The following is a 27,994-nucleotide window of genomic DNA, read 5'->3' as shown; positions in this document are numbered from 1 at the left end:
AGGCTGGCAGAGCTCCAGCCTGCCAGGGGCTGCTTGGGGCCCCCTCTGCCCCACACACTGGGGGACTAGGACCTGAGGCTGGGGGTAGCAGGTCAGGGGTGAGGGGCACTGGGTCAGTCCTCTTAATTCACAAATCATTTCTACCATCTCATCTCACTCAGTCTCATGGAGATTGTCACTACCATTAAATGTTGCTTAGACTATTTGATCTCCAAATCCCCTGAGGCCAAATCATTTTTAACTATTTACAACCATATGAAATATTAATTCCCAGCCTTGCAGACAGAATACAATGTTCTTCAAGCTCACAACTTTGCCCATTGATTTTGTTGCCCATTATGTCTGAGCAGCATTCTTATCTGGGGCCATCATCTTCTTCTTTGTTCTTCTTCCCACCTTCTATTAAACTAGATCAATGCATTCCTACAAGAACATCTTATAATGCTACTTACAGTAATTTTCTTCCCTCCAGGATCAGTTCATATAGAGTGTGCAGAAAGTTGCTATGTGTTAATAGCCTTATCTTATCACCAAATAATTCTACCTCCAGCAAACGTATCTAGTAAAGTTTGTGGATTAGTCATTGCTTAATAGAGCTATATATATGTCTACAAAACAGGATTTTCTTGACCAGCCCCAGATCAAGACATCATTATTACTTTTACTGATAACTGCATAGATTTCTACTGTTTTAGATAAATTCCCCAAAAGCTTAACTTCTCAATTTCCTCTTCCTTCACTGGCCACATCACTACTTTATGTACATCCTTGTGAATCTGCAGAGTCAAATCCATCTGTCTGTGCATCACTTCATGTTAATTAATGACTGTCATGATTTTTGGTCTCACCAGTGATTCTTCCAAGCTATCTGCTACCATTTTGAAAATTGCACTAGAAAAATAAATGTACAACACAAGAGGAATCATGAGAGTTTTGAGGAGCCCCAATCTGAAAATTCCTGCAGTTTTTAGTTGGTTTTTACAATGAAAAAGCCTACTTTGATTTTTACAAGAAAAATCATGGAGCATAGAAATGAGTAGTTGAACACTTAAACATGGGCTGTTGGCCCAGAATGCTGCACCACTCATTTGCACAAGCAGACGTGTGTGAAATCAGTAATTAAGTGGGAAAAGTTCTGCAACCTGGCATATAAGTTAAATCACTGCACACTCAGTGAACAAACTTGACCAATGTAATGTCCCATGTAGGCACAGATTAAGGTAAACTTAGTGGTACAACATAAAACAAATGAACTACAACACCATCTACCATAGTAATTACTGTTCTGAAAAGACAGTGTGCACAGAATATTTTAAAATATGGAAGTACAGTCTCCATACCTTTAGCTAATGGTTCCACAGTGATAATTTCACTGCTGTTGCCTCTTCCAGCAGCAGTCACAGCCACCACCCAGACACTGTATTGTCGATTCCGACTCAGGTTGGGAATTCTGTAGGAAAATGAGTCAGGAGAGGCTTCAAACTCGCTGATTACCTGTGATGGGAGAGACAAACGTTTCCAAACTAAAATAAATAATATCTAGAGAGAAGTTGTTGAGGTCTTTTACCTCTGGGCACCTTGAATGGATGATAATCGTTCCAAATGGACTGCAGATGTAGTGACTGGAAGAGACAGAACTGTCATATTTGATTAAATACAACACCCCCCCCCCCAATAAAGCATTTACCTTGTTTTTGGGAAGGCAGAATGTGAAGAAAAAAAAAGAGAGAGAGATATTTTTCTAGAATCACGGACAACTATAAAACATAGAGTAAGCCCTCCTGGAAACATAGGAAGTGTGGCATCAGGAATTTCTTGGTGTAGTAGACTGAATCCTGAGATGCTACGCTTCTTGGACACTCTCTGTTCTCAGGAGGACTTACACTATGTCAAACAAGGTTAGGCACTAGATCTCTGCAAGGACAGTAGCAAGACTGTTACTACCGAAAGTCTCACTGGGGATGAAGCTGCATGCTTTCCCTGACAAAGGGGAAGGGAACATTTTAAAGACGCACACTGAGCATCATGGACTTCTGCAGCTCTCGCTCATACTCAGGATCCGGAAGTGAGTAGCTTACAAGAAACCTAACTAGGAATTTAGTTGACTGTAAGCTAGCCATGTGGCAAAAGGCAGACAAGTCATTGAGATTTGCTCAAGCTTGTTTTCTTTCTATATTGTGCTATTGGTAGTCCTTCCATTTCCTATCTCTCTTTGATTAATAAATCTATCTATTTTAGCACGCCTCGCTGTACAGGTTTAAAAGGGAAGGGACCTGCTAAGGTGGGCTCGGCTATTTTACTCTCTTCCCAGATGGGAGACTGCTGGTGAATGCTTCAGGCTAATATAAGCACCCCCAAATCCCAAGGTCTACAGGGCCTGTGTGTATCCCACAGGGCACAGAGCCCAAGGAATAACCAGACCCTGGGTGGTGGCGTTGGTTACCCCAGTCTTGTAGGTGTGCTCCAAGAAGGGGGTCGCCCAGTCGTAGGTGGCCCAGGGGAGATGCTTGGAGCTTGGTGGTTGTTCAGGTGCAGCGAGGAGGGTGGCTCAATGCAGGAGCGCCCCCACACTGGCCTGCCACACATCAGTTCTTACTATAAGTAGTTCTTTATACAAGTTCCACATCACAAGCCTCATCAAGATACTACCAAAAGGTCACTTGCCATCTCAGGCACAAATTACATTGCTTAGCCAATACTAACAGCTGTGAGAGGGTTAACACAAGACTCTGACCTGTCAATTTGCTGAGCAGATTTAAGTGGAAGCCATCTTGGCAGCTACATACATGAACAGTGTCTCTAGATTTCTTTTCCAGCAAAGAAAATATCTTCCCTACCTAAAACAAGCACCCCAATTTGGGAAGAGGACTGATTTTGGGGGTGAGAAAATGCTAACTATATGTAAGAAAATATAGTATTTGTTGGAAGCCACTAATATTAATTTAATTTAGCCATGTCTTTTTTTTTTACAAATTGTTTGTATTTTGTGCTGTAGATTGCCATCAAACTATTCTGCAAAAGTATTCAGCTGTTTTCTGATCTAATATTTGGAATGCACTATTCAAGCTTCGTGACAGGTCACCTCAGACCTAGTCTGTACCACAAAGCTTGCAAGCAGAAGTCCATTTCTACTGGCAGAATGTTGAGAACCACCACACTGCAGGATCTGCTGCAGCAATTGAACTCTTCTTTCTGCTGTCAGAGCTGTAAGGCTTCTGCTATCAACTGGAAGCTGGCTGCACATAAGTATAGAGATCACCGTATATTCAGCTGGCTGCTGTGACCCCTTCAGCAGCTGGTGACTTTCCAGAGTGCACAGCCCACTTTTGCTCCATAGTTGCTGAGGGGTTACCATGTCGGGGGGGGTGGTCCTTGTGCTCTGGCTGCTCTCTTTCTCAAAAATGCCTTGTATCACAGCCAAGTAAGTACAGACAGAGCCTGAATCAGATGATATTGCACCTGTCTCTTAATGAGATGGGCTGACCTCTTTTTACCTTGCACGCAAGATCTAAAATTAAAAATCTTCTAACACTTTCACCCAAAATATTTTATTTTCAGTCACAAAATTAATTTTAGTTTTCTTCTGGATTAAATTCTTCTCAGCTATGGACTAGCTCAGCTACCTTGTTAGGTGAGCAGCAGAAGAGTCATATAAGTGCAGATAATGTCAGAATAGTATATCCTACCAAGCCACATTATTGTGCTTCAAAAGTGTTCTGCAGGGATGGTAACAAGGTGCCAATTCATGGCACAACATTTTACACAATATTTATGATAACTATCTAATTATAAAAGTATTGGGGTTTGAGTAGGGCCAGTGGCTCTGAAGTAAGCATACACTGCATAGAGGCTTTAATCTTTTAAAGAATTTTATTGTATGGTAGAAAAGTTTTTGTCTCAAACTTGAATGGTAAATGCAACCAAAATAATACAGTAGAACGCTGGACAGGAGACACTGACTCTCTGACACTATTGTGGTTAAAGTCCTGCTTTTTCTACTTACTTAAGTGGAAGGAAAACACAGTCAAGTTTGAAGTGCATAGTCAACAATTACCAATATTTAGACTACTCAGTTTATTTCTGGCACAGGTTCTGTGAACTTTTATGTAAAACAAACCAATCAAGCAACCCAGGAAAACCAATTACTAAGATGAATAAATACAAAATGATTTTTATGTGCAATATCAGGCTTGGGGATGATTATGTAATGCCAATCTATAAATAAAGTGGTCTGAATGCCACAGAAATCAACATTTTATGGAGAGTTTTCGCTGCAAATAAATATATTGATGTAATCCGAAGTTTATTAAAACAGAGAGAAGGCATGCATGAAAGGTCTTTCATATATAAATATCAGCAGGTGTAAAGACCCATCTCATTTAATTGACATTTCAAAGGAGACTTTGACATAGAAGTGTTCATGTAAACAGCCCTTCAGTAGAAAATATTAAATAAATAGGAGCTATTTTTCAGGTGTCATGGTAACACCTCCACAGTTTCAATTGATGAAGTGTCTCTGCTGGTGAGTAGGGCAATGCATAGCCCTTCACCCTTGAACTGGCATGTTTTATACTGGGAAAATACATCACATTGCTAAATTTGTTAACTAATGTGTTAAACTCCATTTCCATTATTCAGGCAAGTACATTTAAAAATGTTATCTGGTGATGGTTAACCCCAGCGTTCTCTGAAAGCCTGATTTTTTTTTAAAGAACTTAGCCCCATCTACATTGATCCAATTTTTTTTTTATGTACTATCAGGGTGTTAAAATGTGTTAATTTACACAGTATTAGAGTGATGTTGTAGCTGTGATGATCCAAGAATTATGTAAAAGGCAAGGATTTTTGGGTGATGTCTTTTATTGGGCCAGGTGTATGGTTGGGATAAAGTTAGATGAGCTTTCAAATGCAGGTCTGAGGAGGAAAGCAAGCACAGCAGTAGTTAAAACAGTGGGTAGAGCTGTGAAACTGGAGTGGGGAGAAATTCCCTGGGGATAGCAGACAATTAGAAGAAAAGAAGAAAAGAAGCTTGATTACTTGATCAAGACCTATGTAAAGGAAGAAGGCTCATTACAATCTGTAGCCTGCAGCAGTTCCCAAATTCTGACAGATTGCACACCACCAATTTAAAACAATACAACCTTAAGTACCACCAGCAAATTTTTTAGTTGAACCTTAGTACAACCGGCCCATTTTTGTCATATAAAGTAACTATAATAAATTTGTTAACACATACCACTGACAGGTTGTCTGTGAACCACTTGTGGTATGCATACCACAGTGGTTATCCTGTTAAAAATGTGCTCCAACTGATGTATGTGTGTATCTCTCTGTTACAGTTTTACATTTTTTTTTCTGAGGGATCATTCTGGTATGTACTTTCTGTTTAGTTTCACCCACATAGTTACCACAAGGGCTTTTGGTCCATTGGATCATATATATCACATTTTGGGAAAGACGTGTAGGATCCATGGATTATGATGGGTTCATTTTGGGGAGTGTTGATTGTACTAACAGTGAAGATGTGCTGACAGGTTAAGTATGTACTGTTAAGGTGAGGCTGTGTCCCATTTGATGTCTATTGAGCAGTGAGGAGTTTACTGATGATGAGTTGTGCAGGGATTAGGGTTGTTTGAAAGATAGGAGTGGAGGGGCTGGCAATATTTCTTTGTCTGCAGACAAAGATGAAGTTATAATCCTCCTCAGCCATCAAGATTACACCCAAGGCCAACATAGTCTTAATTTTCCAACATTTGACAGCTCATCTAATTTTACTGCTACTATGCAGTTGGTCCAATACAAGATGTCACCCAAAAAATCTTTGCCTCTTTATTTACACATTATTTTAAATTTTCCCAGATGGGAAAAGCAAGAATCAAAAAAAGATTTTGTAAAGGAATCAAAATTTGACCTTTCGCTCTGCTGTATGTTGTATGTATGGCTTCCAGTGATGAATAGCTTCTTAGCTCCCCTCAAAGTAGGCTATTCATCCCTGTTGCTCCTGCTGGAAGACTGGCCCCCCTGCAAGACCATGGCTGGCCAACCTGCTGCATGCATGCCACCAGTAGTATGGGCAGCCTGTGTATGTGCCATGTGGCATATAAGACAGAGAACAGAAAACAGATGAACAGATTGGGCAGGGGAAAGGATTGGAGTGGCACTTGCAAAGGGCACAGGATGTAATTTCTGGTAGTTCCCCAAAATGTTGGTCCCCACTGTGCTAGATTGTCTGACTCCAATTTACTCCTTCTATTGAGACTTGCATTTTATTTTTATTATTGGTTTGTTCCCACTGTTTGCTTTCTAGATTTGAATGGTGCCAGTACAGATTCTAATTTGGACCCTAATTCAGATTTATTCTGACTCCTCATGTCATGATGCAACGGCAGTTTGCTCTACTTAGCAAGCGTTTGGCATGGTCTTAACTGCTGATATGGAGAGGTCAGTTTTGCTAGACACTTCTGTTATTGGCTGAGACACTGCACAGGGCTTTGAAACTCATTTGTCTTGACATTTGCACAAGAATATTGGACAAAAGTCTGTAATTTGACAGGCTGAAACCGATGTGAGGTCACATATAAAAATTAAGATATTGATTAATCATACATCAGATTGACTATTAATATTCATGACCTAAATTTTCTGGCATTTATTTAAAAGGGCAGTCAGAAGGGCTAGATGGTTTCTGGCACTTGAGCTCCTTTATTAATTTATCTATCTAATATATCCTATTTCTAAGCTGTTAAGCAATATGGGATACATGCTGATGTATGTTGATGTTAGGTATACCAGGGTATTAACGTTGCCATTATTTTGTTAAAATGGAATGTCAAAACAGCATTTTGAGGAAATGTTCTTATTTTCCATGATTCCAGCACTTCCTCATTTCATATAAGGATAAAATAGTTCCTTTCTGAAGACACCCCTCCAACTGTAGGTCACCTTCTTGGACACCTGAGATGACCAGCCCTGCAGTGGCAGTGTTCAAAACTAACAGGACAAACCCCAACATATAGCTTTCAAGTCTACTGTTGCATAGAGGGGGAAGGTGCTGTAAGGTAGTACTGGAGATAAAGTGAACATCTAGCCTACCACAGGAAGCAGGAAAAGAATGTACTGGAGGCCACAGGTGTTGTATTCTCTTGTCCTTTACAGCCAAAGTGAAACTATTTTTGTGGACACAGAGATAAGCAAGGCAGACTAGGTGAGTGAGGCGACCCCAGAGCAGAGATTCTTCACTGCCACCAGTGGTGGAAATCATAACCCTGGTGTCTCCAATTCTTTTTCAAGACTCCCAATATTTGGCTAGCCCCTTCCATATTGCTTCCCTATTGCTGGCTCCTTCCTTATTGGTATTGAAAATCAACATTCTTAGCAATTGTGTAACTTCAATTAAGTATTCACTTACATGTCAAGTCAATCCATTAATTGGATCTGGTCTCATTAGCAAATGTGCCTACATTCAGTAAGTGGAATATGCTATAGCAAAATGTTTGGTTTCCAACTGGTTAATAAACTTCTTGTATTGCAGCATCTAACATTCACTTCCAAACACTTGGGAATGTTCCAGTGACAAAGAATTGATTTTACTTCTAACTTTCTCCTGTCATTTCAGTTAGACTAATATGCCAGAGACTTTCATTACATTGCGGGGGGGAGGGAAGGGAGCTTTGTCAGCAAAAAGAAGACTAAATAACTAAAGAAAAGTTGAAATAAGAAACAAAAAAGTTGAAATAAGAAACATTTGAAAGGAATGTCACCTTGTCATGTACAGCCTTTGCATATGCCAGTCTGAGTAGTTGCTGCTTCCCTATGCCGAAATGCCACACACACTGAAGGGATGTTTTTAACTTACTGAGCTAGCCCTGTTGTTTCTGTAGCCCCCCTGTGATAGGTGTATCACCTCCTCCTTCAATTCATTGACTGTGAAATACAGAGAGCAGAATGCTTACAAAAATAAGCTGGAGATGTGCACAGCAAAATAGAAGCAGTGGGGCACATTCTCCCTACTGCTTATTATCCAGGTAGTTTATCTAGCTCTCTGTAGCCATGTCTACATGAGATACTGACTGCACAGTAACCAGAATTACTGAGCAGCAGTTTCACTGTACAGCTTTTTGTTGATGCTGACTGCATGGTAGCCCTTTACTACTGAGCAGAAGCATCGTGTGTGCTTTTTGGCACACAATGCTATCGTGCAGTAGTAATGAGCTACTGTGCAGTCAAAGTCTCATGTAGACGTGGCCTGTGACTCCATGAAAGAGACTTCAAGGGGCAATTATCAGGGTAATCTGAGCTAACTGAAGAAGTAGGCAAGCCATCTTGCTCAGCTGGAGGAAGCCTAAGGTAACTACAACTGAACAGTATCTCTACAAGCTGTTCAGACAACCATGGATAGAAAGCTTATGAGACAAAGTAAACTTCACCCCTTTCCCTGCCTGCATTGCATGTTTGCCAGTTCTGTGCTGACAATAGTTGATACACTAGAAATCTCTCAGTGATTCTAATGTACCACATACTGTATTTTCTTGCATCCAAATGCACCTTAGAATGAGAGACATACCTTGGTTTTGAAGGACGGAATGAAGAACAAAAGATCTTTCCTTTTAGTATGCAACTAAGTAGCAGCAGCAAGGGAGCAGAGTTTGCTCACTGTTCTGTGCCCTGTGCTTCACATGAAAACCTTACTTTTGCACTTGGTTGGTAAGTGACAGAAACTGCTCTTACCATATTTCCTTCCATATGTGCACTCAAATTTCCAGTGCCTGTTTTTTCGGGAAAAAATCTGCATGGCATATGCAAGAAAATACAATATATCTCTTTCCTATACCTTTGTATGGTAATGATATGGACCCAGGTTAGCGCACACATGGATTAAGAAAGCTATATTAAGATTTACTGAGAGAAGAATGTAAAGCAATATTCATGTAGGGTTTGTGGCATGTGTCTTGTGCACAAATGGTGGATTCAGAGTTGTTAACTCACACATTGTCCCTCAGCCTGGACATACAAGTACCTATTAAATGTAGAGGAAATCACAGAAATGCTAGAAAGTTTGATTTTACTCTGAAGTCTAACTACATTTAAATGTCACTTTCTTGATCGAGAGACATGCTTCCTGTGCTTATTGAGTCACGGTGACTCAAAATTAATTTTTTATATCTGCTAGCAATACAGAGTTAACTGGATCACAAAGCTCTTTGTACCTCACCACGAACAGAATTATCTACCAAGTTCCAGAGTAGGATTTTCTTTTCACTTGTATACATCTATAAATGTCCCTTACCCAAGGGGTTAGATAGTAATTATTTCCATTAGAAGAAGACATAGATTGAGTCAGATATTTCTTTGGTGAATAAAAAAATATTTGGTTGCAATCAGCAAACAATCTCTTGGATCCTGGATCCTCAGCTCCCCTCTGTTTCTGGATATAGCACACACAGAGTGGGCATGCTGTAGTTTACTGCAGCACTTTCAGGAGCTCATCCAGTCCAAAACTCTGCTCAAAGTAGGACCACCACCCCCACCTAGATCCTCCCAGCCAAAGCTTTGTCTAGCCAGGTTTTGAAAACCTCCAAGGATGGAGCTTCCACCACCTCTCTGGGTAAGCTGTGCCAGTGTTTCACTGCCCGTCTAATGAGAAAATTCTTCCTAATATCTAACCTAAATTTCCCTTGCTGCAACTTGAGACTATTACTTCTTGTTTTGTCACCTGCCACCACTGAGAACAGTCTAGCTCTATCCCCTTTTGAACCTCACATCAGGTAGTTGAAGGCTGCTATTAAATCCCCTCTCAGTCTTCTCTTCTCTAGACTAAATGAGTCCAGTTCCTTCAGTGTTTCCCTATAAGTCATCTCTCTCAGCTCCCTCACCATTTTTGTTACCCTCCTCTCAACTCTCTCCAATTTGTCCACATCCTTTCTGTAGTTGGGGACCCAAAACTGAACACAGTACTCCAGATGTGGCCTCAACAGTGCTGAATAGAGGGAAATAATCACTTCCCTTGACCTGCTGGCAGTGCTCCTACTAATGTAGCCCAGTATGCCGTTAGCCTGCCTGGCAACAAGGGCACACTGCTGGCTCATATTCAGCTTACTGTCCACTGTAACCTCCAGGTCCTTTTCTGCAGAGCTGCTGCCCAGCCAGTCAGCCCCCAGCCTGTACTGGTGCATGGGATTGTTCCGTCCTAAGTGCAGGACTTTGCACTTGTCCTTGTTGAACCTCATGGGATTCCTTTTGGCCCAATCCTCCAATTTGTCTAAGTCACTCTGAATCCTAACCCTACCCTCCAGCATATCTACTACTCCCCCCAGCTTGGTGTCATCTGAAAACTTGCTGACGGTGCATTCTATGCCATCTTCCAGGTCATTGATTTAGACCAGGGGTGTCCAACCTTTTCGAATGTGGGGCCGGATCATGAACTTTTTATCACTCAGTGGGCCAGCGACACATATTCAAAGACCTCACAGGAAGTGGTGTCACATCAGGAAGTGATGTCACATGACCTTTGACACCAATGAAGTTGCAGGAAGTGACAATGAAATGGGTCTGGAAATGTGCCTAGGGAAGTTGTGGTTTTCAGAAAGTATGTATGTTTGGTATGGCTTAGGAACAAGACATCATTTTTCTGTGCAGGGGGTTGGACTAGATTAGGGCTGCCCAGCTGACTACCTGCAGGCCACATGTGGCCCACAAAGGGCCAGGATGTCGCCCACAGTCTACATGGAGTCTGCAAGAAGTTAATATATAGGGGCATGGGCCTGGGCAGCCACCTCTCCCACTGCTGTGCAAGGGGGAAAAGCCTGTGGGGGGGTGGGGGCAGGAGCGGTCTATGTCCTGCAAATGTAGCCTGCATGGCTGAGGATGGGGGTCTGCATGCTGCTGGAGCAGTCTGTGCAGTGAGGGAGTTCTAGGGGCCCATCCCCACAATGTGCAGCCAGTGCAACTCATGCTGGTGTCATCTCCGGCCCACAGCCTCACCAGATCTGAACAGCCCTGGACTAGCTCATCCTTGAAATCCTTTACTAACTTGATCATGGTCATTGTGGTTAATTAAATAGACATTGTAGGCATATACTGCAGAGATGTGGAAGAGATCTCAAGGATAAGCTAGTCTAGGGCTGTTCAGATCTGGTGAGGCTGTGGGCCCCAGATGACACCAGCATGTGTTGCACAGGCTGCACGCTGTGGGGATGGGCCCCTAGGATTCTCTCACTGCATGAGCTACTCCAGCAGCATGCAGACCCCCATCCTCAGCCATGCAGGCTACATTAGCAGGACCTGAACTGCCAAGGAGGCGGCTGGACCTAGAGCGCCTCTGGGCCAGGCTCCTCCTGCCTCTCAGCCAGCCTGGCTCCAGCAACTGCATGCCCCGGAGCCCGGGCCTGGCCCCGAGGTACCCCCAGCTCCACGTGGGAACTTACCTCATGCCTCCATCCACCACGCATGCGGGCAGGGCACAGGCCATGCTGCAGCTCCCCCGGCCACGTGCCGGGGAAGGGGCAGAGCCAGAGAAGAAGCTGCACAGGCTGTCCCCAGCTTGTCCAGTCAGGCATGGCTGGAGCAGCCCCACGCCGTGCAGCCCTCAAGGCAGCGGTGGCAGGACCCGGCTCACTGCGCCTGGCCCCACAGGGGTAAGCAGCTCCCCTCTCCTCGCTGCCAGCTGGCGCCTGCAGGCTGGCCCTGCCCGCCTCACCTTGCCGCGGCTCCACACTCAGCAGCGGCTCTGCACTCCGCTGCGGCGGCTTGGCAGCGGCTCCGCGACAGCTCCGTGCTCAGCAGCAGTGGCTCTCCGCTCGGCCACAGTGCCTCCGCGCTTGGCTGCGGCGGCTCGGCAGCGGCTCTGCTGCGGCTCCGCACTTGGCAGCAGCTCTGTGAGGCTCTGCACTCTGCGGCGGCAGTGCCACCACGGGCCAGATAAAATGGCTTGGTGGGCCATATGTTGGACAAGCCTGATTTAGACATTGAACAAAACTAGCCCCAGGACTGACCCCTGGGGGACTCCACTTGATACCAGCTGCCAGCTAGACATTGAGCCATTGACTAGTATTCTCTGAGCCCGATACTCTAGCCCATTTTCTATCCACCTTGTAGTCCATTCATCCAGCCCATACTTCCTTAGCTTGCCTGTGAGAATATTATGGGAGACCATATCAAAAGCCTTGCTAAAATCAAGGTACACCACATCTACTGGTCTCCCCACATCCACAGAGCCAGTTACCTCATCATCAAAGGCAATCAGGTTGGTCAGGCATGACTTGCCCCTGGTGAATCTGTGCTGACTGTTCCTAATCAACTTCTCCTCCTCCTAGGGTTTAGAAATGGATTCCTTGAGGATCTGCTCCATGATTTTTCCAGGGAGTGAGGTGAGGCTGGTCTGTAGTTTCTGGCCTCTCCTTCTTCCCTTTCTTAAATATGGGCACTATATTTGCCCTTTTCCAGTCATCTGGGACCTCTCCTGATTGCCATGAGTTTTCAAAGATGATGGTCATTGGCTCTGCAATCACATCAGCCAACTCATTCAACACCTTTGAGTGCATCCCATCTGGCCCCATGGACTTGTACACATCCAGCTTTTCTAAATAGTCTTTAATCTGTTCTTTTACCACTGAGGGCTGCTCACCTCCTCCCCAAACTGTGCTCCCTGGTGCTGTAGTCTGGGAGCTGACTTTGCCTGTGAAAACTGAGGCAAAGAAAGCATTGAGCACTTCAGCCTTTTCTGCATCCTCTGTCACAAGGTTGCCTTCTTGATTAGGTAACGGATCCACACTTTCCCTGATCCTTTGCTTGCTACCAACATATCTGTAGAAACCCTTCTTGTTACCCTTCATGTCCCTTGCTAACTGCAACTCCAATTGCACTTTGGTCTTCCTGACTTCATCCCTGCATGCTTGAACAATGCTCTTCTATTCTTCCCTGGTTATTTGTCCAAGTTTCCACTTCTTATAAGATTCCTTTTTCTGATTTAGTTTACTGAAGTGTTCCCTGCTACGCCAAGCTGGTCTTGTCTTCTGCCATGCTTGCTAGCCTTTCTACACATCAGGGTGGTTTTTTCCTGTACTCTCAATAAAGCTTCTTTGATGTACAGCCAGCTTTCCTGGACTCCTCTTCCCCTAAGTCTGGCTTCCCAGGGGTTCCTGCCCACGAGTTCCCTAAATGACTCAAAGTCTGCTTTTCTGAAGTCCAGAGTCCTTACTCTGCTGCTCTCCATCCTTTCTTTCCTCAGGATCCTGAACTCAATCATCTTGTGGTCATTGCTGCCCAAGTTGCCAGCCACTATTACATTCCCAAACAATTCTTCCCTGTTTGTGAGCAGCAGGTCAAAAAGATCATGATCCATAGTTGGCCACTCCAGCACTTGCACCAGGACCACTCCTTAGCACAATCTGAAGGTGGTGCAGACATGCCTCAAAAGTTCCACAGAAATAATTACTAGTTAAAAGACCTTTAAAAAAAGAATCAACCTTGAACCTTGGTCAGTTCCTCAAATCACATAATAACATTAAATTAATTTGTGTCCTTGGCTGCTCCTCCCCAGTGACCTCTTTGAGCCTCTGCATCTCTCCCTACTGCTGATACAGACACAGCTTGAGGCCTGGGGGCACAAATTAATAAATCACCTTTTTGATAAATCTGCAGTTTTCAAACAAGACAACAGTCAAAGTTTCTCAGTATGATTAGCAACCACTTCAGAATGCTGAAGGACATGAAGACAAGGGAGTCCATATTTAAGGACTGCAATCCTTCCATCATCTGCCGAACTCTTATGACTTGGTCTGATGTTACAAAAAGTATATCAAATTGCATACTCTGGGAAACCTATAATAGCTGTTCACAGCACAGATAGCTTTTCAAATGGTGGCAGTGACAATGGGAGTTTACATAATCATACTTCTCTGTCTGAATCCTCCCTGATAGTGCATATTATATGTACACACATGGATAGTTACACTTAAAAAAACCAACAAAACAAAACAGAACAACACAAAACAAAATACACAATGAGTTGACAAGGACTTGAAAAGTAACTTGGGAGACATTCAAGTCTACTGTTTAGATATTTGCAAACTATAAAGGAAGTTTTAAAATCTGGAAATAGCAGAACCATTGTGATTAACTACATACATACTTTCCAGGTACAAAAGAGACATTTTATTTTCCCCCACATGTTGAATTATGTCCTGCCCTATTATGTCTTGACTACCATAGGAATGTTTATGCATTATGTAAAGGGGGAAAAAACCTCAACAATATTTTTATTACTAAGATGCGACCTCCTTTAAAAGAAAAAAGAACATATAATGTAAATAAAAAACTTTCTTAATTAAAGGAAAGTGTACCATTAAAATCCTTCAGACATTTGAGGTCATCAGAAGAGTTGCACATCTTCCATTTCAATCTCCTTTCTGTAGTCAGCCAAACTAATTCTGCTTCTAGTTTTCACTTATCAGGGAATCAGTGTGTGGCAAGGTCATCTTATTCCACAACTTAATATGAGTGTAACAAAGACAAGAACCAAGTGATAATGCTCTGGCAAGGACTGTGACTAGTAATGAGAGCAGTCTCCATTTATTACCCTTTTATAGTGTTATTCTACTTACACTGCTCCTCTCACCCACTTCCAGCCAGCAAATAGAGGGAACCAAAGATTTATTTACAATTAAATAACCTAATTCATGAAGGCAGCAAAAAAAACCCCCTAGTTTAACTGTACTGTACATAAGTACAGTATATTTCTGAGAGATGGACATACATTTCAGAACATATATTAGGTATCTATTTACTTGAGTTCACAAATCTTCAGTCTCTCATTTTTCTTCTCCATTATCTCTGAAGTTTTGTTACTCTCCCCTTCTGTGCCATATAACCTTGCTTCTCAACCTTCTCTCTTTCCATCCAGAGCACATCGCCCAACCTGCTGTTTTCCAGGCTGCCCCTGCCTGCAGTTTTCTAGGTACTTCCTGCCTCTCTATTTTTATTTAAGTTTGTCCATTCATTTTATATATAAATGGAAATCTATTTCAGGTAGTGCTTGTGCTTAGCAGGCAGGTTTTCATGTGTCAATATCTTTATTTGCAGAAAAGCAAGAAAGCAAGCGAGAAAGAAAAGAAGTTAGGTTTCAGGATTAAAAGATGTGGTGTATGGTCCTCTCCATCCATCTTGGACAGAGGTTAGGAATTCAAATGAGAGTAACCTTGCTTTTTTTCACTGGTGAACCAAAATCTTTTGTTTCCCATGTTCTAGAGAGACAATGCTCCTTGGAGTCAAAGTGCAGAAGCTATTTATACATTTCAGGATCCTTCTTTCCAAGCATATCAAACCTTCTACCTGTTTTTACCCCTACAAAAGCAATCTGATTGTGTAAGACATTTGCAGACCTGCATTTCAGAAAACCACAGGAACCTGAAACTTTGGCACTTGGATATTTACAATTTAGTAAGAGTACTCAGGATTGAAAGAGCAGGTAGTTTTTGTGCAATTCAAATAAATCAGAACACTGTGGATAAGTTTTACAGAGAATGCTGTTATAGTTATATACTTTTAATGTATGCAAATAGTGAAAAAAGAGTCCTCACCCATGCCTTCTAGATCAGGGGCCAGCAACCTATAGCCCAGAGGCTGGAGCTGGCCCTCAAAGCCTTCAGATCTGGCCCACAGAGCCGTGGCTTCCAGAGCATTTGACAGCTGGGACTCTGCCCGTGCTGTGCCATGCTGCACTCAGGCAGCATGGGGATCAGTGGCAGGGAACACCTTCCATGCTGTGCCACACTTGGACTCCAGGGGCTTTGGCAGAGGGGGAGCCCTGCCCATGCTGCACTGCATCTGGGTGGCAGGGAGAAGTGCCACAAGGGTCCTAGTGCTGGCCAATCTCAGACAAAAGCTGAGTCACTCCTGCCTAGCACTGGAAAACTTTGCCAGCCCTCGACTAGGTACCTTAATGTCCCATCCATAATTTATACTTTGAAACATAGCAACACAGTATGATAGAGTTCAACACTAGTAAGTCAAGTTACTGCTTCTTACTATTTGACTCAAGCCGATGCTAACAGTCCCTTATCTTGAATAGCACTGAACTTGAGCCCCCCAAACAGTTTCAACAATACAAGCTATTAGAGAAGCAATTTGAGCTTTAATATTAACTTCTATGAAGACATGGAGGATTAATGTGATTTGTGAGCCACAAAAAATAACTTTGCATGAGGAAGAGCACTGTAATCAATGAGAACCTTGAAAACAAAATCTAGTAACTGGATGCAATATATGGTGCTTCATTTCTCTATGCCACTGGTTTTCAACCTTTTTTCATTTGCAGACCTTTGAAAAATTTTGAATGGAGGTGTGGACTCCCTTGGAAATTTTGAATGGAGGTGCAGACCTGTTTGAATTGCAAGTGTGTTATTCACACACTTTAGATTAATCATAGTTATCTTTCATGGACCCCTTAGACATAGACTGAAAACTACTGCTCTATGCTATGACTCCACATAGAAAAAATGTTTCCAGCAGAGACTTGAAAGAGAAAATATCTGAGCTGTATACCAAGAGATATATAGAAAGTAGCAGCAGCACCATCTGGTGTTCGTTTTAAATTAGGCACAGAAGTCTTTAGAAGTAGGTAGCCCTGTTTGTCATCAGTCAGTCAAAAGGCAGGGTGGCAAGTGGTGGCACTTCAAAGCATCACTAATCTAACCTACAATAATAGCAAAATCAGGTGCTGCCAAACCCTTATAACCCACTAATAAATCTATTATTAGTCAATGCTGATAATTCAATAGCTAGTTCCTATTTTTAATGCTGCATCCAGGTATTTTGGTGCACAAGGCAGCAAGTATTAAATTAACGGAATTAAGGATAAAGTGTTCAAAAGAAGTATGAGCTAAGTGTCATTTTTAAGAATTACATAGGCACTTAGGGACAGATTTTCAAAGGTGTTTGGGTGCCTAAATACTATATTCCAAAGGGCCTATGTTTTCAATGGGAGTCTGTTTCCCATTGAAAGAATAGTTGATTTAACAAAAGTCAGATTCCTCTCTAGCTGAGGGACAGAAAAAAGGCATGTGTTTATCACAAATAACTGGGACAGGCAGGAGAAATCTCAAACACGATGCCCTGTTTGACAGGTGTTAGCAGCTAAAGCCAAACGTGCATTGGCAGTGCAGATATGTTAATTAGCATGGCTATGCTGCAGAGCCAATTAAGAACAATGAAGTGTTTCATGAACACAGCTATACTGTTTCTGATTCAGGAGGTGGCATGCAAATCATGTTGTGGCATGTTTAACTGAGCCACTGCCTGGCATGATAACTTTGCAATGTGGACATGCCCAAAGATATATAACGTTCAGTTCAGTTTGCTCTTGAAACATCCTCAGCAAGGAACAGAATGTGTATCTAAGATGGGGAAATGCTTCTCACACAAACATGCTTATTCACAAAGTCATTATGTTACTTCACACATGAATACTCAAGCCAAAAAGTAGGAAAGTAGATCAAGCTGGGTGTCTGATATAGCAAATATGTTCATAAATGAATGTTTCCATAATGTACCCAGATGCACTTGGGCTGTGTCAGTTGGCAGCCAGCTTTGTAAGAACCAATTTAAACAAACTTCAGAACCTGCTTCTTTAAAAATATTCAACCTGTGGAGTCTGTATGTTGAAGTAAATGGTAAGTGCTGTAAAAAAAAGAAATAAGTGAACAAAGGAAAAAAACAAACATAGCTACGCGCAAGGTAAGAAGAAGAAGAAAAAAGGAAGAACAGGCAAGAAAAGTGTGAAGCATTGAATATCTGCAAATGTTCTACTGTACCCTGGTATTTGTTTTGTTGAACTTACTGTGGGATACGGATGTGAGCAGAACACCGTGTACTTTCGGATGATGCCATTTAACTTAAGGGGAGGGAGCCAGGACACAAATACAGTGGAGGCTGAAGCTGCAGCTGCTTTAACTCCAGCAGGAGGACCTGGAACTGGAAGAGCAATGGCTATAGTTATTAAAGTGAACCAAAGCCATCCTAACACATCAACCTGTACAGTACAACACAGCTAACAAGAGAACTACTTAAGACGAGGAAAAGAACAGGACAGACCCTGCAAAGAATAACTATCATCAGTGAAAGTGTTTGTTATAACTAGCATTTCCTATGCCACTCCTGCAACACATTTTAATTATATTTTGAAGGCAACATATGCACAGTATTCATATACACATGCATATATTTAAAGACACCGTATATGAATATTTATTTGCAGCAATTCATTATATGTTCCATCAAAAACGTTATGGGGGAAAAAGCATTGAAGTTGCATTCCTAAAGAATGAAGTTAGGAAATGCTCACATTTCATTTCATATATAACCTTAATTCCCCCCTTTTGTTTATTTGCATGAGTATATGGGCATATCATTTCTCAAACATTCATATTGTATACTTTTCTCCATGACCATAGATATATCGACATACCTTCTTTTCCTGTTATGTACAAGCAGGGTATGTAAGAGTATCATGTTTTTATGAAAAGTACATAAGAAGCTGCATTTAAGGTAGCATGAGTTATTCTTCAAATAAGACTTGATCAATTAATTTTTGACAGAACAACCTTCTGTGGAAAAATGAACTTTTTTCTAAAAGGGAATGATTTTGTGGCCTGGTGTTGGGTTCAGTTACATCTTCAACGAAACAAAAACAATGGAGACATTTTATTTTGATAATGCTTTGACTTACTTTAAAACTGTAACATATTTATATGTGCTACAGTTAATATTATACAAGTGCACTTTATTTTAATATTATATTAATGTCAAATGTGTAACATTTTAATGCTACTAATACTAAACATATTCATGGTCCCAGAGGGAAATATTTCAGCCATGTTGTTTCATGGGAAATTCTGGCATTTCAGCTTTTTACTTCAGTTTGAGACAATGACAATAAAAATCAAGATGTCACACTTCACATGGAGTGGAAATTCCAGATCCCAGTCCACAGATCCTGTTTAGTACCACAGAAAACAGGCTTCATGTGCCAGCAAATACTCGGCAGGTGGGGATCTCTTTTTGCAAGATGATCTTTAACCCAAATCTAATGTTCCTTGAAATTAATGGGCACCAAGGTGGTGGGGTGGGGGTCTACTTGTAGAAGCTAGCAGGACTGCAGCCTAAATCTGCAGCTAACTTTGTTTCATAGTTAAGTAGAACTATCTTACCTTCTAAAATGCATATTTCAGTTTCCATTTCAATTAGCTATGTTGTTTACTGCTGTTCCACTGCATCTAATGTTTCCCTTAAAATGTCAGAAGGCTGATGGATGAGTACTAAGTGCAAGTTTGTGTTAGATGCATCCTTTCAAAATGCTGTGTATCACTCAGCATTTTTTATTTATAGTGTATTGAGAATGAAGATCCAAATGAGGATTTCACAGTTATGTTCCCAAACTCGACCCCTTGCTGTGGATGGACTAAATCATTTAGCGGGTTCCATCCAATCCAGAGTAAATAGTGATGCTTGACAGCATTCAGCTCATTATTAATATCTAGCTCATTAGAATTGCTATTTGTTACTGCTGCTGAAGAGTGAAACCTGGCTCTCCTGGGTAATTACTTAGCCCAATGGGAGTTTCTTTTATGGCCAGTAACATTTCCTGGAAATCACTGCAACCAAATTTAGGAGCTTAAAGTAATTTATTGGCAAATTATGATTTAATCCATGGGGAAAGGTTCTGATGGAGTGGCTTATGGTTGTCAAACGTTGAAGGATTAATTCAGGATTGATTAGAATTCTTTAGCCAGCAGACACACATGAAAAGCTTTCCTTTTCATTGGTCTGCTGTGTTTTTTTCTTTAACGTGTAGATACTGACAAACACTAATTGAAAACAATTTTAATTGTATGTATTTACTCAGAAAACCATAGGAGATCTTGCAGAGTCATGTAAAGAAAAGTTTGTTTTCACTAAGTGGTAGAATTCAATTAAAGAGAAAAAAAAAGCATATGGCTTTTTGCATTCAGAAAACCTTCATGAGATGGTAAAAGTCTCCTGTGTTGGCATTCTATAATGGATTGTAGAGTGGAATTATACAATAGTTAATTGGGAGGCTGATTATCAAATATAATTTAATATATTCTTAAGCAGTAACCTGCTTGTGGGGGTGTCAAGTGCTACTCACCTTATGTCTGAGAAGCATGTTCACAATCCTATAGTGTTAACGTACTACATATACTCCTATTGTCATACATTATTATGAACCTAGTAGCATCTGGTTATTATAGAACACTGATTTCAAGAGGACTGGACTGTGTTTTACCAAATTTCAAATTTATCTTTTTTTTCCCCTTTAGCGTAGTTGTTATTGCCTGAGTTTTCTGTCATTCTTACCATTTCTTTGAGTCCTATAATTTCTAATAAAGAAAAGTTAGATATGGAATACACTATGGACTAGTTTTATTGACTCTAGGGGGTGAGGATAAAGAAGTTGGGAGAAAATGAAGACTGAACAACAAAACACCAAACATCCTTTATAGCTGTCCCTGGGGTCTTATGGGAAATATTGGATTTTCAAAGACCAGGCCAAAAATGGACCCTAAGATCATTCTCTGGTCAACAGGTGCTGACAAAGTGTGGAAACAGATGTCTCCTGATGTCTCATTATGACAGCACAAATGTTGAGCAACAGACATCAATACTTTGTGCTGTACTACAGTGAAATGAAAACCAGTGGCTTAACAAAAGGTAGTAATAGACTTTGCCACTTGATTGTGGCAGACATCTAATACTGCTGGGTGCTCTCCCCACTCAGGCCCAAGTTTGACTGGGCAGGGGCACTTTTCTGCACCTGGCCAAACCCAGGGCATGGTCTGGCTGAGCAGGGAAATCAGGAAGATCACATCGTCCCTTGTCCTGCACCAACAAGGACAGGATAAGGGGCAACATGTGTTTCACCCAGTGAAGCAGATCAACTGTCCTGCAGCACAGTTGATCCCTTCATTAGGTGGTGTCTATTTCTAGCCAAAAGAATATAATCCCTCCACACACTTATGAAGTGTGTCCCTTCAAAATTTGAGGGGGCACTTTGTGTTACTGTATATAAGTTCCTGCAGCTAGGAAGAAAATGGGGATTGCTAAAAGAATGATTTTGTGGGAGAACAAGAACAGGGGACAACAGTTCTTGGTAGTCAACAACGATTTTATTAGACGTTTCATGGACTTTCTCGCTTCATATAAGTGATGGATGAGTGTCTATTTCTCTTCACAGTACCAGGCACCAGAGAGGCAAAGAGCACTTGGCATGTTGCATCTGGAAATACTATCATCTCTGTCAGAGGGCAAGGCTCTGCTTTGTATCCAAGGCCCCAGCCCTGCACAACACAGGGCAATCCCACTGACCATTATGGTTATTGGGGAAAAAAGCACTTTCATCCATGCACTTTTTCCTTCTACAATTCAGATCTACGTTAGCTGTAATTAACATCAAAATGGATACTTTTCACTTGAAATTCACAGTAAAATGATGTTACATGTATTTGTAGAAGGTAAAACAGCGTTTATATCTCATTCTGCACTGGGTTCATATTGAGTCTTGTCTGGATAGGAAGCAAAACTACCTGAGAACTCTGACTACATCGAAGCATGGCACAGGCAAATTGTATCTTGAAAAGAGCTTTAAGAATGTCTCTTCAAAACAGTGCAGAGGATCTGAGTGTAATTCTTGCCAGTGATAGCATGATCTCCATAGCTAGACCCACCAGTTAACACAATCTTCTCCAAACAATCCACATTTAACATGACATTCCTTGGGATGATCTCTGAAGTTATTGTCTTTAATATTTGCATTAGGGCAAACTCTAACTTGGGTGACGTAGCTGTCTATTTACTCTTTTCAGATCAATTAGCATGATATTATATGACATCTAGCTTTGAGAGGAAATGCAATCCTCATGCCTATATGAACAACAGGTTTTTAAAAAAGAGTGAAATAAAGAGAGAGAGAGAGAGAGAGAAAGAAGAACTGAAAATGATAAAGGAAAGCACAGCTCCTTCTAGGTTATGCAAGTCCCAAAAGCTCCCTGTACCAGGTATAGATTCAGATGGTGGTCAGGTATGAGAGGTGAAAGAAGATACATAAGGCCATTATGGGCTTTATGTGCCTGCCTCTATACAGGAAGTATCCTATGTGAAAGGACTCCTGAGTGAGTTGACTGGTGTGAATTGGTGTCATTCCATCAAAGTGAATGGAGCTATGCACCCCCATCCCATTCATCCACCCCAGATATGGAACTGGCAGAGCAACTCTGTCTAATAAGACACACAGATTCATTGTTTCAATTAAAATTTTACACTGTATCGTTTCCAGAAAAGAAAAATTGAAGAAATAATTCAGCCCCCATGCTACTAGTAGATTGTGAAAATGTTTAAACCCACAGAGTGAGAGAATTAGAAAATCCATTTAAAGTTTTAATAATGAGTAAAATAAATCCTCAGGTGAAGAACAAATTTAGCTAATGAGTAAGCTTCATGTAAAGTAAAAAGTGTAGGGAAAAATACAATTCATTTTTAAATCAGGAAGTTTCTAATTTACTTTTCATTTTGCCAGAAGGCTCTCCGATAGGAATACTTCACTTTTTTGAAGGCTCAAGGGGAGAAATTAGACAAAACCATAAATGGTGTCATCTTAAAAGAAAGGCTCACTTAATTTTATTAGTTGGAATCTCTTTCACTTTTAAGCTTAACAGCAGCTATGTCTGACCTCTGGTGTCTAAAAACAGAAACGACCATTACAAGATGCCTAAATATAAACTTATTTTGTCCAGGCCCTTCCTTTATCACTGGGCATTAATAATTTATTTTACTATTTGAGGTGAAAAGATTTTGTCAATTTTAGGTGTTGTAAAGACATTTGATAATCCTGGACATGTATCTTCAAGCTGCACCCTTGATATGTTAGTATCAAGCTGCACCCTTGATATGTCAGTGACAAATGGCTATGTATGATCTGCCTTTCACAGAAACAGGGGGGACATAATGTGCCATTGATTTTACAAGGAAGACTTCCTGCTGAAGGAAAAGAAAAAAAATAAAGGAGTGCACTGAAACTAGCACAAGATATGAAACAGTGATATTATCTAAGTGAATATCTCTGATGAGATTTTCTGGTACTGAAATAAACAATAAAACCATTGAGCAGACTTTCACAATGTCCAGACAGTTTGCATTCATTACCTCTGGACCAGAGACTGTTTGACTGTTGCATGGCTTCACAGAAAAGGGGGTTAAAAGAGCCCTCCATGTGCACCCCTGAATACCAGTCAACCACCACAGAGTCTGTGCTTTCTGAGTTCAGGAACAGGTTTCTTTGTGCACCTTAGGAGTCAGCAACAAGCTACTGAAAAAGTAGGGTTGGAAACAGCTCATGTGCCACTGAGTCTGCACAGTAACTGTGTAGTAGATGCACCCACTGTGTAGTAAATCAATTTGCAGAGCAGGAAAGCATTTTGTGTAGATGCATCCAGTATGGTTTATCCTCACCTCAAAAGAAATGGTGGTCCCTTTAAGTCATTTTACAGCAGGGGCGCCCAATTATTTTGGGCAGAGGGCTGCTCACTGAGTTTTGGCAAGCCACAGAGGGCCACAGGGCAGGCAGTCAGGGGCAGATAAATATGAATTTTCTAAATTTTTTAAGGGCTTCACGGGCCGGATAGAATGGCCTGGTGGGATGCATCCACCCCGCGGGCTGCATTTTGTCCACCACTGTTTTACAGGATGATTTGTTTGCACTGTCAGGGTTTCAAATCAGAGATTGTGTCACATTTCAAAATATTTTGAGCTTGGAATTTTATCATCATATCTCTAGCTTAAAGAAGAGTTAAAAAAATTAAAGAAGTAATATATAATAACATGGTCTCCAATGATTTTTGCATCTATGTAACTGTATTTGTAAATCTTTCACTCTGGTGCTTCCACACTAAGGGTTCAGTTGCCATGAGTAGGCACCATTGTTCCAGCATACTTCAAGGAAGATTTCAATTCAAAGGTTAAGCAGACTTTTAGGATAGTATCAGTACACATGATCCTGCCTCAGGACAGAGGAAGGAACTAGCAGAGTTCTTAATTTCCATGATGCCATGACTTGTATCATTTGGAGTCATACCTCTGCTCTTCTATTGTGAGACTGGCCAGCTAAGTTGGTAGTATGCCTCACTCTCCATGAAGTCAGGGTGCAGTCCATTTGTATTCAGGGGTGGTCTGAGAAGAATTTGAGCTCCCTGAGATGGAATCTTCCTTGAAGTATGCTGGAATAATTTTGCCTACTCATGGCAACTGAACCCTCATTGTGGAAGCACAAGAGTGAAATATTTACAAATATGGTTACATAGATGCAAAAATCCTTTGAGAACATGTTGCTGCACAATGTCTTTATTTTTTAGACTTTTCTTTAAGCTAGAGATATGATGATAAAATTCCAAGCTCAAAATATTTTGGAATGTCACATGATCTCCAATTTGAAATCCTGACAGTGCAAACAAATTGTCCTGTGAAAGGACACAGAGACCACCATTTCTTTTGACATGTGGATAAACCATACTGGGCACAACTACACAGGAAGCCTTACTGCTCAGTAGACAAATCTACTACACAGTGGGTGCACCTACTACATCGTTACTGTACAGTACCAGTGGTGCACAGGTCATTTCTGTCCCTACTGTGCAGTAGCAACAAGTCTGTTGCTTTTGTACCCGCTGATGCTACATTGCCACAGCAACAAGCTACATTGCCATAGCTCACTGCTATGGCAACACAGCATCTCATGTAGACACACCCAGTAAAGTGTCACCGTCTACATGTGCATGGCATTTACTACACAGTAGAATGTGCAGTTAGCTAGTACCTGCAAATACAGGTATTAGATTAACTGCACAATAGTTACTGCACAGTAGCAATAGTGTAGATGCTGACCGGGAATAAATTTGCTCCCAGTCAGCTATACTCACAGTTTGCCACAGGGGTTGGAGGAGTTCTCTATCCCCAGTAATGGCACTGCTCCCAGAAGCCAGGAGCTGATCAGTGCCATGATGGAGTTACTTTCTGCCCTGACTTGTGCCAGCGCTGCATGGCTCCCAGCTCCCCACAGGACCTGAGAGCCATGCAGCACCAAGAGTGGGGAAATCTCTGCTTCCATGCTCAGCTGGTGGTGCACTGGCAGCTGTCCTGCTTGTGGAGCAGCTGCTAGCAAGCAGGGGACTGACTGGGACCTGTCCTGCTCCTGTGGCAACTGCCAGTGGTAGGGACTCCCCAACTAGCGTGGGACTACCTGCGACTTGTCCTGCGCCAGCATATCCCTGACAAAGTGGGGACTGCCTGCTCAGCAAAGGGCTAGCTGGGACCTGTCCCTTTCCTGTGGCAGCTGCCAGTAAGCCTCCAGCTTGGCAGGGATTTCCCACCCAGCAGGGGGCTGGCCAGGACCTGTCCTGCTCCTGGGACAGCTGGAGGCTCACTGACAGCTGCCCCAGGAGTGGGACAGCTTCCAGTAAGCCCCCTGCCAGGCAGGGAAGCCCCATTGGGCATGGGGCTCACTGGCATCTGTGTCCCCCAATGTGCAAAGGGCTGGGAGAGCTCTGCTGGCTGCAACAGCAGCTGTCTCCCAGCCATCTGCACATCAGGACCCTTCCTGATGTGCATGGGGCCAGGAGACAGCTGCTCCTGCAGCCGGCAGAGCTCTCGTGGCCCCATGCACATCAGGACTGGTCCTTGTGCTCGCTGCCAGGTTAGCATCCCTGGGGAGCCTGGAGCTCCCCGCTGGCTGTTGCAGGGAGGCAGAACAGGGCAGGAGCAGCCCTGTATTAGCCTTCTCCCATTGGGAACAGATTTGCTCCCAATAGAGTGCACATGTAAATGCACTCCCAGGGAAGGTTTACTGTACAGTATTTTACTGTGCAGTAAGCCTATATCATATTAATAGTACATGTATACATGCCCACAGAGTAGGAAGCAGAATCCTGAAGCAGTTTTAGAGAGTGTAATTGCTGCTGACTGGATAAAGGAGTACACAGACAGCTATTTCTACTGAGTGCTGGAAGAAGAACTACATTTAGGAATTATGAGACATACTCCTGATTTTGCTGTTAACCTTTCTTTGGTCAAAGTAATAAAAGGAAATATGTAAATAGTGAAAATAAAAACAGCCTAGGAATGAATAGCCTACCTAGGGTTGAGGGAATAATGAAAAGAAATATTAATTAGGGGCTTTATTCTCCTAAAGCCACTTGACACCACTCCACCACTATAAAACATGCAAGTAGATGTAAGTTTAAGAACTACCTCCAAAAAGTTTATTTGAAAACTTGCATTAAATTAATCACGTACATTCAGGCACTGATTTTCACTATGAGTTGGGATTTCAACTTCCCTAAAGCACTTTAGCAAGTCTCGAAACAGACATTTTAAATATTTTTCCCAAAACTGGGAAATTTATTTGAAAAAAAATACTGTAAATTCCCTGAAGAATTTTTTAAAGAAATACTATTAGCCTGCTTTAGGCCACATCTACATGCTCATCAGTGTGCCATAGTTATTGTACATTAAGTTTAGTACTTGGATAACCAAATACTAAATCAATGCGCAGTAGCTTGTGCTATTGTGCAGTACTGCTGGCGCATGAGCTTTTTCAGGTGCTAACTGTGCAGCAGCCTAATACTACTGTGCAGCAGCTTATTAGCATGAGTTTTGCCCAGCACGCTATTGCTCAGTGGTAGTAGGATACTGCACAGTTAGTGCCTCATGTAGATGCACCCTTATACTTGATTCTCTGTCCAGTCATTGTAAAAACATTTTTGGGGTCAAATTTCCACAGACATAGAAAAGTCCTTCATGAGATTTTCAAAAGCACAGGAACAAGTTAGTCTCCTAACTCTTATTGCTTTTGGAGTTTAGGGACATAGTGTATTACAGCAGCCTAGAGTGATCTCTATATTAAAACAGTTTCTTTATAACCTTTTCTCATATGCTTATATATTTTCTTACATTATGAACTGGACATAAACTTATCCAAGTTTGCTTGTTTGCTTTCTTACCTGACTTAAGAAAGGGGAGAAATCTTTTCTTTTTCTTTTCAGGTTTGTTATGTTCTTGTGTGTTACTGATTTTTTTTTGCTGGAGGAAAATCCTGACAGCCATATAGTACATTATGAAAGTGTTAACAAAACATACTTTCCCCCATTTTAAACTGTTTAAAAAGAATTAGGAAATGTCTGAAGGACAATTTAAAAAACCCCCCAAAAATCAATCTGGCTAAACAGGTTTTTGTTACATTTGTGAAAAAAAATCACTCCTCACATGCTTAAAGTTCACCACAGGCGTAAACAATTTCCTGCATTGCCGTGTTAATTCTTAACTTGTCAACAAAGGAAAGAATATACAAAAAGGCCTAGTTTTTATGTTGCACTGAATGGGTGCATACAGACATGCAAGGGTATGTGCTTGCAATGACAAACATTGCCATAGTGCACGCCCCTGCACAAGTGCTTTGTTGTGGGACAAATTGTCCTGCAATGGGAAAACTGTAGGGCTGTGCGAAGCTTCAGGTGCTGATTTGATTCGGAGGAGATTTGGCTGAATCTCCAAATCCGAATTGAATCAGGGGACCAATAAAAAGGTCTGAATTGATTCAGAAAAGATTCAGAGAGCTTCAATGATTTGGGCAGGCCCTACCCACTGCAGGAGGGAGCTGGACCCAGACTTGGAGCTGGTAAGTAGGAGCAGGAGACGGGAGGCAACCATGGGGGGACTCCTGCCAGGCCCCATCCTCTGCTTGCTCCCCCAGCTCCCCTGACCCCCGCCCACTCTCCCAGACCCCCCCATGGCTGCCCTGCCCAGCCACAACTCCCAGCCCTTTAAAAAAAACCCAGTCACTGGGTGCTGCTGGACAGGGGGGCAATCCCCGCTGCACCCCACTGCCTCATGCTATGTGGGGGGCTCTGCCACGAGCTCCCTGCCCCCCCACTCCCTC

General features: G+C 42.0%; 1 protein-coding gene across 1 annotated transcript in view; it reads right to left on the bottom strand.

Annotated features, from left to right (window-relative positions):
• DSCAM (DS cell adhesion molecule) overlaps positions 1-27,994 on the bottom strand; it is a 737,680-nt gene that overhangs the window by 116,431 nt on the left and 593,255 nt on the right. Inside the window, exons 20-21 of the mRNA XM_019523886.1 lie at positions 17,834-17,967; positions 1,341-1,494 (exon numbers count right to left, since the gene is read on the bottom strand). Coding sequence (XP_019379431.1) covers positions 1,341-1,494; positions 17,834-17,967 — 288 coding nt within the window. The remainder of the gene's footprint in view (positions 1-1,340; positions 1,495-17,833; positions 17,968-27,994) is intronic.

The sequence above is a fragment of the Gavialis gangeticus genome, unplaced genomic scaffold (assembly GCF_001723915.1).
Source record: "Gavialis gangeticus isolate Ggan-Ray unplaced genomic scaffold, GavGan_comp1, whole genome shotgun sequence".
In the NCBI taxonomy this organism is placed as follows: domain Eukaryota; kingdom Metazoa; phylum Chordata; order Crocodylia; family Gavialidae; genus Gavialis; species Gavialis gangeticus.
The sequence above is the reverse complement of the archived record's forward strand: the minus strand, read 5'-3'. Positions and strand labels throughout refer to the sequence as shown.